The sequence below is a fragment of the Mustela nigripes genome, chromosome 14, assembly GCF_022355385.1.
Source record: "Mustela nigripes isolate SB6536 chromosome 14, MUSNIG.SB6536, whole genome shotgun sequence".
Classification (NCBI taxonomy): domain Eukaryota; kingdom Metazoa; phylum Chordata; class Mammalia; order Carnivora; family Mustelidae; genus Mustela; species Mustela nigripes.
In genome coordinates, this window is record NC_081570.1 from 14,523,619 (window position 1) to 14,535,933 (window position 12,315).

General features: G+C 48.1%; 1 protein-coding gene across 3 annotated transcripts in view; it reads left to right on the forward strand.

Moving 5' to 3' along the window:
• Nucleotides 1-12,255, forward strand: part of CDA (cytidine deaminase) — a 29,198-nt gene extending 16,943 nt beyond the window's left edge. Inside the window, exons 3-5 of one of the 3 annotated variants that reach the window (XM_059376477.1) lie at nucleotides 559-616; nucleotides 10,794-10,876; nucleotides 12,022-12,255. In XM_059376477.1, the coding sequence (XP_059232460.1) occupies nucleotides 559-616; nucleotides 10,794-10,844 (109 nt within the window). In that variant the 3' untranslated portion in view covers nucleotides 10,845-10,876; nucleotides 12,022-12,255. Of the gene's footprint in view, nucleotides 1-558; nucleotides 617-4,074; nucleotides 5,102-10,793; nucleotides 10,881-12,021 lie in introns of those variants that run through there. The other 2 variants (XM_059376478.1, XM_059376476.1) reach the window with 2 other exon arrangements.
• Nucleotides 12,256-12,315: the final 60 nt, after the last annotated feature.

Here is a 12,315-nt window from a genome sequence, read left to right on the forward strand (position 1 = left end):
GAACCTGTTTTCTTGCAGATAAAATGGTCATTCTGACACTCAGGTTGCACTGAGAATTCAAAGAAATAATGGATAGCCAATGCCGGGTACAGATCTTGGCACACAGTAGCTGCTTGCTAATGGTGACTTAGGAATGCTCCATTTCCTCCAAGAACAGGACCAAATGCCATCTCCTCCACAAAATATTCTCTGTTGTTCCCCTGACAGGGATTGTCTCCTCTTAGAATACGTTCTTACCGCGTTTTGTTTAAAATGATAATTCATCCAGGTTTCTGCTTGTTCACTGGGCTGAGCAGACTCCTGAAGGCCAGAGAGATATTCCTCTTAACCTTTGTGTCCCTGGAGTGTGGGTGACAGTGAGTGTTTTGTGTCCCCGGAGTGTGGGTGACGGTAAGTGCTCACTAAAAGTTTCCCAAAGGCACTGATGAAAACGACACGCCTCCGGTTGGAAACTGCCTGGTGGGATGGGGTGTGACCTCATCCAGAGCTGGGCAGAGCCTCGGGGCCTGATCTCCGCTCGGGAGAGACTGATCCGGGTTTGATTCTCTGTCCCCACAGTGACCTGCAAGATGACTTTATCTCACCCTGCGGAGCCTGCAGGCAAGTCATGAGAGAGGTAAGCACCTTGCCTTTCTGGAAAAGGTACACCAGCTGCGTCCCTGGCATTCCTGGTCTCCCAGGCTGTGGGAGCAAAGCCAGGCTGCCAGCCAGGACACTTAGCTACCGTCCTGTATGCCCTGTTGGCTGACAAGCTTGCCCAAGCTTACATGAACCGCTGGAAATTATTCCTTCCTACAACAGCCACTGGAGTGTCTTCTGTGTGCTGAGCACTGAGCTAGGGCTGGGGAGACAGCAGTGAGCAGACAAGCCAGGTCTTGTCCTCATAGTTCACAGTCTAGTGCAAGAGACAGACAACAAACAAGGAGCAAAATAAACAGTTTCTGAGAATGATGAGGGCTATGGAGAAAAGAGTGCAGAAACAGGAATCCGAGGTCAACAAACATTGGTCTAGGGCAAAGCCAGCCCCGTCCCCTTACTTTTGTAAATAAAGTTTTATTGGCACACAGCCCCGCCCATTCCTGTATGTTTTGTCTGTGGCCACTTTGGCCCTACGACAGCACAGCTGGACAGTTACAAGAAAGCCCTGTGGCCTGCAGAGTCTAAAATAGTTCCTGTCTGGCCTGTTACAGAAAAATAGTTTGCCCACCGCTGCTTTAGATAGCCAGGAAGGGCCTGTCTTAGAGGATGACATCAGCGCAGAGATATAAATAATAAAAAATGAGGCAGACAAAGGTCTAGAGAAGATTTCCAGACAAAAGCAACATGTTTAGTGCCCATACACTTGGTGAGTTTGATTAAGTCGTGAGAGGGCCAGACAGGCTGAAACACAGTGAAAAAGGAGGAGAAATGATGGGACCGAGAGCCTTATAAGCCATGGGACAGGGGGTACACTGGATTCCAAAAAGAAAGGGAACTGAGGAGTGCCTGGGTGGCTCAGTGGGTTAAAGCCTCTGCCTTCGGCTCAGGTCATGATCCCAGGGTCCTGGGATGGAGACCTGCATCAGGCTCTCTGCTCAGCAGGGAGCCTGCTTCCTCCTCTCTCTCTCTCTGCCTCTCTGCCTACTTGTGATCTCTGTCTGTCAAATAAAATAAATAAAATCTTAAAAAAAAAAAAAAGAAAAGGGAACTGGATTGTGGCCTTAGAAATGGTGAAAAGCAGATTCGATGAGTTCTTAATCTGGACTCAGTGGTAAGTTTTTTTGTGCATGTATGTACATTTGGGGAGTGTCAGTAGCTTTCCCAGGCTCCCCAAGAGGTCTGTGTCCCCCAGAATCCCCAAAAGATTAAAGCCACTGGCCTGGAGAATCCCACAGGCCCTTTGAACTTCCAGGTGAATCATCAGCCCTTCTAAACACAGCATCTCATTTCATCTTGACCCCAGCCTATCAGGGAAGTGGGCGGGCCAGTGCCCCCACGTCCAGAAAAGTAAAACGTCCTGCCGAAGGGCATGCAGCCAGATGGTGGTGAGCTGGCATTCATGGTCAGTTCAGGCTCACTGCTCCTCACAGCCCTCTCCCTGCCTTTGTGGGTCTATAAACAAGACCGATTCCCTTGGGCCCTGGAGGAGATATAATGGTGCTTTGCAGACTAGGAGAACAGGAGCGCCTGGTGCCCTGGAGATGTCTGCTTTTGGAGTTGTTTACATCCTGGGAGAGAAGGGGTTGTTTCCTTTCATTTGCTTTTGTGCCCTGGGGTTTCAAAGCGTTGCCTATTGTGCAGACAGCTCCATTGTTTTTCTGCTTCTTGCTAGGCCTGCAAACCAGACAGAGTTAGCAGCCCACGGTTCCCCAATTCAGATGCAAATGCCACCATAAAGGCATTGAATCCACAATATGGACTCCTCTCACGTTCGAGGGGCAGAAATGGCTACCCAGCACCTTGGCATGTCCAAGGCCATGTGAGGAAACCACATCAGGGTGCCAGCTCCCTGGCTTCCCAGGCCCCAGCTTAGGCCAACTGCTCATTGCTGTTTTCCCCAAACAGATTAGATGTTGGCAAAGGAGAGAAGGTGAATAAAAAAAAGCTGAAGGAGGGAGAGGCAGAACTGAAACCAAAAATGCAAATAACCAATGATGAAGCTTGGGGGCCGAGGATGGGGCCCTTGGACTCACCACCACTCAGGTTTTATCCATACCCTCAGGCAGAGCCTGCCAAGCAGAAAAATCTCCTTCCTTAAAGCATTAATTAAAAAAAAAAAAAAAAAAATCCAGGGTGCCTGGGTGGCTCAGTGGGTTAAAGCCTCTGCCTTTGGCTCAGGTCATGATCCTAAGGTCCTGGGATTGAGTCCTGCATCGGGCTCTCTGCTTGGTGGGGAGCCTGCTTCTCTGTCTCTCTCTGCCTACCTCTCTGCCTACTTGTGATCTCCGTCTGTCAAATAAATAAATAAAATCTTAAAAAAAAAAAAAATTCAGAGACTGATCATGCCCCGTAATAATGTGATTCAGACAGAAGCGTGGAAAGCCATTAGGCTACTCAACACCAGTTAGTAAGAACGGCTTCCATTAACTGAGCACCTGCTATGTCCAGGCACTATGTCCAGTGCCTTCTGTCCATCATAAGTCTCACAACGCATGGGCAGGCTGAGCCCCAGTTTGCTGACTCCAGCTCTGGAGCTCTGCGTCATGCACAGCTGTCTTCCTGCCCAGTACTTTCTTCTGTTCTTTTTTTTTTTCTTTTTTTTAAGGTTTTTATTTATTTATTTGACAGCTAGAGAGAGAGAGAGAGAGAGCACAAGTAGGCAGAGAGGCAGGGAGAGAAAGAAGCAGGCTCTGCTGAGCAGGGAACCCACCGCAGGACTCGATCCCAGGACCCTGGGATCATGACCCAAGCCAAAGGCAGCTGCCCAAATAACTGAGCCACCCAGACGCCCCACTTTCTCCTGTTCTTAAAGTCGTTTCACACATCAAGATGCTGAGCCCCAGAGGATCGGATCATTTGTCCAAGATCAAACATCAAGCAAGTTTTAGCTCCTGAAAGTAGAAGAGAAAGATGGGGAGGCAGATCTGAACTAAAATTTCTTCTTTGCTGGCTTTACCCTCTTAAGCGTAAAGTGGGGGTATGATAGCACGTACCACAAGAGCAGAGAGTAAAATCATGCATGGGCAGTATCTGGTGTGTAGTGAGCTGGGCGTGTACCTGCTCATGCTTGGGAGGAGTGGAGGACATGCTGGAGGGAAGCAGGGTTTTAGTTGTCCTATGTCCTGGCAGGAAGAGGTCTGGCCCTGGGGGTTACTGTTCCTGTAAAGCCCGGGGCAAGTCTCATCACAGAACAGAGCGCTTACTGCTCCTTAACAAAGTGCTGAGCACTGTTTTAATTGCTCAGTGGGCATTCTTGCATTGGCTCTGTCCTCAAGCTCTCTGGACCAGGTATGATGACTGTCATCCCCACTTTACAGATGAGAAAACTGAGGCACAGAGAGGACCATTCTGCAGCTAGAGTCAGACTCAAATCCAGGTCAGTCCTAACCCCTCGGGCACGCTACCTCCCTCATGATGGCTTTGCTTCTTTTCCAGTTTGGCACCAACTGGGCTGTCTACATGACCAAGCCAGATGGCACCTATGTTGTCAGGACAGTCCAGGAGCTGCTGCCTGCTCCCTTCGGGTCCATAGGCTGGCAAAAGGTCCAGTGAGTTCAGGAAAATGCCCACTGCCTGGAAGAACCTGGGTTTCCACGTGTATTTAAGGGGACAGCTGCCCAGAGAACTTCACGAAGATGTTCTTATAGACCTGGAGACATCTGCCAAGTGAACAGGGCTGGGCAGAGATGGCTTTTCCAAATGCACTCGAGCGCAGAGATCTTCACTGAAGCAATAAAGGGTTTCGTTCCGTCCTGGGCCAACATCCCTCCTGGCAACCCACCTTGTCCTTCCTGGGACAGGAACACCCATCCCTTCCTTTCCTTCCCAAGGGCCATCTTTAAAATTCCAGCCAAGTCTGAACTGCTTCCCCATCAGCCTTCCCAAGGTTCTAAACTGTTCTGAGCGACTTTTCTAATCATAGACCTCACAGAGTGCACGTTTTGCTCCATCTCTATCATTGTTCACAACTCTAAGGGTGACAGAGTGATTTGTCTTTCTAGAAAGACCTGGACATCTTCTGCTAGGGGAAAGTGGGACTGTGTACCCTTCGGTGTGGAGAGCTGGCTTTTTAGGCAACTTGCTCCTCCAGATGGGACGCCCCGCTGAGCTGAGCCAAACTGCCAATGGCCATTCTAGAGTCTATTTTGGACTCAGGGTAGACCTGAGCACCTCTGGATGCTGTCCCCCTCTCCACGGCTGTATCTGAGTGATTCCAAAGTATAAGGGGAAAGGCAGGAGTTCGTCTAGACAGGGTAAAATTGTATCTCTGGGGGCACCTGGGTGCCTCAGTGGGTTAAACCTCTGCCTTGGGATCAGGTCATGATCCCAGGGTCCTGGGATCAAGCCCCACATCGGGCTCTCTGCTCAGCAGGGAGCCTGCTTCCCCCTCTCTCTCTGCCTGCCTCTTTGCCTACTTGTGATCTATCAAATAAATAATAAAAATAAAATCTTTTAAAAAAAATGTATCTCTGAAGACCGACTGTGTGCCGAGTACTTCCCCATGGATTCTTTTTTCTTTTCTTTCCTTTTTTTTTTTTTTAAAAGACTTTATTTATCCATTTGACAGTGACACAGCAAGAAAGGGAACACAAGCGGGGGGCAAGGGGGTTGCCAGGAGTGGGAGAGGGAGAAGCAGGCCTCCCGCTGAGCAGGGAGCCCGACATGGGGCTCAGTCCTGACTCTGGGATCATGACCTGAGCCAAAGGCAAACACTTAACATCTAAGCCACCCAAGGTACCCGCATGGATTATTTTTATTTAAAGTGCCCAGCAGCTCACTAAAGTGGTTATCTACCCCTTCTTAGAGATGAGGGCACTGGGCTTCAGAGAGGTTGAATGACTCACTCTAGGACTGTGGGAAAGCTCAGACCCGAACCCAGGTCTCGGAACTCTGAGTATGGTCTAGAAATAGTGCGTGATCTTTGCCAGGAGCTGTGCTAAGGCGTGTAACACATATGAAGGCTTATGTGAACCCTCATTCATCAAGCTCAAAGTGCATTGTCCTCATTTTACCGAGGAACAAATAGAAGCTCAGAGAGGTAACGTCACTTGCCGAAAGTCACACAGCTAAGAGGCAGCAGAGCTGGAACTGGAGTCAGGTCTGTCTGATTCCAAGTGTTTTGTTGTTTCTGGCTTTTTTTCCATTCTCCTGCAGCTGAAGTTTGGCTGCCTTTGTATCTTTTACATGGCAAAAACTGCAAAGTTAAAGATGTGTAAGATTGGGCGCCTGGGTGGCTCAGTGGGTTAAGCCGCTGCCTTCGGCTCAGGTCATGATCTCAGGGTCCTGGGATCGAGTCCCGCATCGGGCTCTCTGCTCAGCAGGGAGCCTGCTTCCCTCTCTGTCTCTGCCTGCCTCTCCATCTACTTGTGATTTCTCTCTGTCAAATAAATAAATAAAATCTTAAAAAAAAAAAAAAAAAAAAAGATGTGTAAGATATAGTCTGCGCCCTTGAGGAACTAACTCCCAGTCTGACGGAAGAGAGATGTAAACAGGTCAAGTGCATGGAAATATATACAGTGATCCAGGCGAGTACCGGATGCGAGGTGGGTACAGTCGAGGTGCCATGCTGCCTTCTGGGGTGTGAGGAGGTTAGGGAGGGGACCATTGCATTGATGCACTGGTTATCAAACCTTGTCCGCCTCTCTGTCTTTTGCCCTTCTCTCTCATGCACACACAGAGTTAGGAAGGTGAGGCCTCAGGAAGGAAGGGAGCCAGGTTGGCCCTCTAAAGGGGGCTGATGGCTCTGGGTGTCCTCCCTGGAAGTTGGCCTTGGGACCAACCCCACTGGATGAGTGAGAATAGAGCACAGATTTCTTCTTTCCTAGGCAGGCAAGTTGCTGGGGGTGCTTGTAGTGGACAGGCAAGTCATCCCTTTCCTGTGAGTCTTTCTACTCAGGTTCAGAGCTCGTGGAAGTATTGCTGTCTGGCTTCTCCACAATACACCCAGACCTCCCCCCTGCCGCCATCTTGGGAGGCAGGAACATGGTCCCAGCCTGGCTGCACGGCGCAGAAGTTGACTCTGCCTTTCTTTAGAAGTGGTCGATGGGGTCTTCAGCTTAGTCTCCTGAATGTTCTCAACAAAGTGGGATGGAGAAAGAAAAAAAAAGAAAGTTGAAAGAAAATGCACTAAGATGTTAACATCAGTTAAAATTCTGGTCAATGGGAATCTCAGTTCATGATTTGTTTTCTTTGTACATATCTGAATTTTTAAAAAATATTTTATTTATTTATTTGACAGAGAGAGACATAGCAAGAGAGGGAAAACAATCGGGAGAGTGGGAGAGGGAGAAGCAGGCTTCCCGCCAAGCAGGCAACCTGATGGCGGGGCTCAATCCCAGCGTGACCTGAGCCGAAGACAGAAACTTAACAACTGAGCTACCCAGGCGCCCCCATATCTGAATTTTTTTAATTTCCAAAATGTTTTAAAGAACTTTAAAAAATGAGAGAGCCCAGTGGGTTTCAAGTTTGGAGCCAGCCAGCCTCCAAACTAGGTGGCTTTGGGCAAGCTGTTTGATTACTCTGAGACTCAATTTCCTCATCTCTAAGACAAGGATGATAGTGTCCACCCCATAGAATTGTTGTGCGGATTGAATGAAATCCTGAGCCCAGAGGTGGATCCTCAGTGAGCTCTTTTTGATAAAATCAGTCATGACTTTTATTAAGGGTGACAAATGTTGGTCCTTTGAGAACGGATTTGATTTTTACCAACAAGCCCATCTACCTGTTCCTTTAACAATGATTGATCTGATGCCTACTGTGTTCTAGGGCTGGTGACAGACCCTGGGGACACGGCAGTGAATAAGACAGATAAAATTCCTGCCCAGTTCTCAGTTTACCCCCTGGGAGATGAGATCTAAAGATTATAGGACGTCATGACAGTCACTGAGGGGAAGACAGCGCTCTGGAAGGAAAGCAGCCAGAGTGGAGCTTGTTTGAGAATGGGAGGGCAGCGCGGAGGAGAGATCGCAGCCAGACCAGGAGAAGAGTCCTCCCACTAGGGAACAGAGCTGGGGAGGGGTGAAGAATGCGGACTGCCAGAAGCACCAAGTTCAGTGTCCTTAATACGTCGGTGGAGACAGACTGGGGAAGACAATCCTCAGAGATCCCAGAATTACTCAAACAATGACCGCTTGGAAGAACAGGACTCCCTTGCCTAGAGAGAGGCTGGGATGTTTGTTTAAAATAAAAGGATTCTCGTTTTGTGTCCCCTGTTCTGAGGCCCTGTGATTTCAGAGCAGCACATGCACTGTTATTCAGAGCTGTCTATGTTTTTTAGGACTCTAAAGCAGAGTCCCAGATTCCCGTGGAAAAAAATAGAAGCATGTATATTTCTGAGGCTCTTGGCAGCCGCTGCTAATTGCTCATGTAAAATAGAAGATTCTTGAGGATTTCCTTTAAGCACAGCTATAACTGACAGGTACAAGGGGTACTTTGGGTGCCTAGGTCAGAAGTGAGGCTCGAAATTACTATTCATGAATAAATAATGGAATGGCCTATCTCTCACACTTAGTATTTTGTGTATGATTAAGGACACAGAAACAAACATGGAAAGAACATCCAATGTGTTACCCATATTTTTGAGGACTAGGGTAAGGGACAGTTAAGGGGAGGGGGATTAAAACCTCAACGACTGGGGCGCCTGGGTGGCTCAGTGGGTTAAGCCGCTGCCTTCGGCTCAGGTCATGATCTCAGGGTCCTGGGATCGAGTCCCGCATCGGGCTCTCTGCTCAGCAGGGAGCCTGCTTCCTCCTCTCTCTCTCTCTCTCTCTGCCTGCCTCTCTGCCTACTTGTGATCTCTCTCTGTCAAATAAATAAATAAAATCTTTAAAAAAAAAAAAAAAAAAAACCTCAACGACTGAGCAGGAAAAAATAGGGCATAATGATTGCATTATGTACCGATGGCCGTGTAACAAATCATGCCTAAATCTTGCAATAGCCTAGGACAACAAAAATGTATTATTTAACAGTTTCTGTAGGTCAGGACTCTGGGCAGAGGCAGGTTATTTGGCTCAAGGTCTTGTACAAGGCTGGGGTTTAGATGTCGGCCAGGGCTGTGGTCTCCCTTGAAGGCTTGACCAGGAAATGGCCCACTTCGAAGCACACTCACATGGTATTGACGGGATCAGGTTCCTGCGGACCGTTGCTGTTACTAGTCTTTGCTACATGGGCCTCTCTGCAGGGCAGCCTGCAGCACAGCAGCTGCCTTCCCACAGAACAAGTGAACAAGACAGCGGGAGAGAGTGAGCCAGATTCCTTTTGTAACCCAACCACAATGGCAACATCGTATCCCTTTTGCCAAAACAAAAAAGCCATATAAAAATTCAGTAGCAATCCTGTAGCTTAAATACTACGGGGTAAATGCAGTAGTTGGTCCAGAGGTGGTGGGGAAGGTTAATCAGGGATGTGTGTAAGATATTTGACATTCCAAACTGCTTCCTTCTGGCTCCTCTCTACCCCCTCCCTCCTTCCCAGGGGGAGTGAGCACTGTGATTGGGAATTTAATCAGCCCCTTCCCCTCTCCTCCCCCTTGGGCGCCAGGCTGCCCACAGAGGGCTGTCAGGCAAGAGCTAGAGAGCCAGCAGACCCCACGCTGGGTGCTAAAGACCCAAGGTTTCAAAATCACAATCCCTGAACTAACAGAACTAACAGTATAAAGGAAGAGACAGAGAGGAAGCATCCAGCCCAGTCTAGGAAAGGTCAAGGAAGTCTTCCTGGACTAGTTATGAACGGGGATCCTTTCAAAGAGGTAAATCAAGACAGAGGCACCTGCATGTTGCTTGGGGACATCTGCAAGTAACTCAATATTGCTGGGCCATAAATATAGGTCAGGGAAGGGAGCCAAGAAGAAAGATGCCAGGGCCAAACAGAGAAGGACTTGCTGTACCAAGCCGAGGAGGTTGGGCTTTGAGGGGCAACGGGCAAGGGCAAAGAGCCTGCAAAGGACTGTAACAGCAGGGGACATGGCCATGTTTCTACTTTGCGTTATCACTGCGAGGCAGCGAATTTATAGGACTGGAGCCACAGAGTGTTGAATTTCTGAGCCACACACCTTCTCCCTGATCCCCATCATGTTTTCCTCCATCTCGGCCAGACGAACAAACACCCTTCTTCCCAATATAGTCTCTCTCTCTCTCTCTCTCTCTCTGCCCATCACGGTCTGGCTCTAACCTCCAAAAACTGCAGCCCAGGAATTTCAAGTAGCCGGATTTTGATCTCGTAGCAGCTTTGCTTGGCCAACAGTTTTAGCAAAAACTCCTCCACCTCTGCTGGCAATTTAGAGATAGCGTTTCTGAAATGGTCTGTGGATAAAGGATGTTGCTGCTCCGGGAAAATTTGTCTCCTGCCAGGAGGAGACAAAGAGCATGAAATGCTGCCAAAGGATGTTGTCCACAAGGGAAGGTCAAACATCCCTCAACACTTCTTCTTTCTTTCTTTCTTTCTTTTTTTTTTTTTTAAGACTTGTCTTTTTCCATTTTTACACCAGCATCAGCTTTTTCTCCCCTGTGTCCTTTGGGGGAAGGTTAAGAGATGCTTCTTAGGAATATTACCAAAACAACACAGTCTTGTCACCTGGAGGGAAAAGTGTACAAGGAAGACGGAGGGACGCCACAGAGCTGTGTGTCAGAGAAGTGTCCTAGGGCTTCTTCAAGGACTCCCTCTTTTCTTCTCGAATTCCCGTGGCTGAACATAACAAACCACGCCTGGTACGAGTCGATATGTAATACATGTTCTAGGGATGAAAGAGGGTACACAGACAGCTCCGCAGAAGACCACATACCTCACACCCTTCCCCAACTTCATCATCCTGGATAACACAGAAGAGACCGAAGAGGTTTCAGGAGGATGCCCTGAGACCTGAGGCTTGGGGCCACTCTCAGAAGCCCTTTCCTTCTCAGGGGGACTGAGTGGGGCGAGTGGAATCAGGGTCACAATCCCTAAGAAAGTCAGCTGCTGTGTCTCACCACATGAGGCTGTTTCTCTGCCCCGAGAACAGAGAACACAGAACCCCTGCGATTTCTTGGGAAGCCTCTCATTTAGAAATCCACTCGCCTGTCCTTTCCATACAGAGGGCAGTGGAAGACTCGAGCTTTGTGCTGTGCTTGATTCAGACCTGTCAGAAGAAACATCGATTTTTTTGTTGTTTGTTTTTGCAGGAGAACTCTCTGTTGAACCAGAAAGTGCCACAGCCTCCAATGGAGGGCTAATTAATATCACTCTGGAGAGTTCCTTTCTGCAGGTGGGTGGGTTAAGCATCAAGGGCTGGCGAGGTGGTCTGCAGCTTAGGGGAACAAAACCAAAGGGGAACAACAAATGCCCTCTTTAATCAAAAACACTGGTACGCTGTCCCTGTCCCTTCGGTGAATACCTCTTACAAGCTGGGTAATTCATCACAAGCCTTAGGGTAAAATGTCCATTCCTAGGAGAGTAAAGAAAATCCTTGTAGTTAAAACATTCAGTCTCTCTGAGAACCTCTTGTTCCTTCTCAGTAAACGTTAAAGAGAAGAGCTGTGACGACAATGACACAGAGCAGATGAATAGATGTAAACTTCAAATGAGACCTTTGCCCCGACTAGGTTTCCATGGATCAGCCTGAGATTACCGGAGTGTGAAGTTTCTCCAACCTTCTCTTCCTCCGCTTTGTCCAAAGGGCAGTTTCAATGGAGCATTTAAAATTATAATTTAAAATTCTCTGAGATCCACTGAAAAGAAAAAGATAATACCTGATGTCTATGTGCCCCTAGAAAGAGGAAAGAAACTCATCTATGTATCTATGTATGTCTCGGTAATGAACTCAGGGTCCTGGGATCAAGACACAACAGGCTCTCTGCTCAGTGGGGAGCCTGCTTCCCCCCTCTCTCTGCCTGCCTCTCTGTTCTCTACTTGTGAACTCTGTCAAATGAATTAAAAAAAAAAAAGTGATACATATCTATGTATGTCTCTCCCAAATTAATATGAAGGGGTGTCATCAGGGCCCTGCAATTTCTCCTGATAAAAGAGATCAGGGGCGCCTGGGTGGTTCAGTGGGTTAAAGCCTCTGCCTTTGGCTCAGGTCATGATCTCAGGGTCCAGGGATCCAGCCCCGCATCGGGCTCTCCCAGCTCAGCAGGGAGCCTGCTTCCCTTCCTCTCTCTCTCTGCCTGCCTCTCTGCCTCTCTGTGATCTCTCTCTCTGTCAAATAAATAAATAAAATCTTAAGAAAAAAAAGGGAGAGAGAGAGAGAGATCAGAACACACACACACACACACACACACACACTGCTCAGACAGTTGACTGACTACCTGTTCCTAGCCAGGGGTCCACCCTATGGCCAAGCAAGCCTAGGGGTAGGTGATTGAAGACTCCTTCCCGCATTAACATGTCCCCCTTGACTTCATATTTAAGGTGGAAGAAAGGGGTTGAAACATGTTCTCTCTTGGTGTCCTGCCTCTCCCACAACACCATCATCAAGAGAATAGAAGAGAAGACGCTTCCTAATGTTGACTGGCCCTGAACAATGGTAATTCCCATCCTCTGTTTCAGAAAGAGGTTGACTCAGATGTTTGCTACTGCAGAGCCAAGTTCAACTCCAGGTTTATAATACAGCAAAGTTCATTATTAAAATGCATTTGTTGTATGAAACCACTAAGTTCAAAGACAGTAAACTTTGTGAACTTTAACACACTATTCAAAATAAGT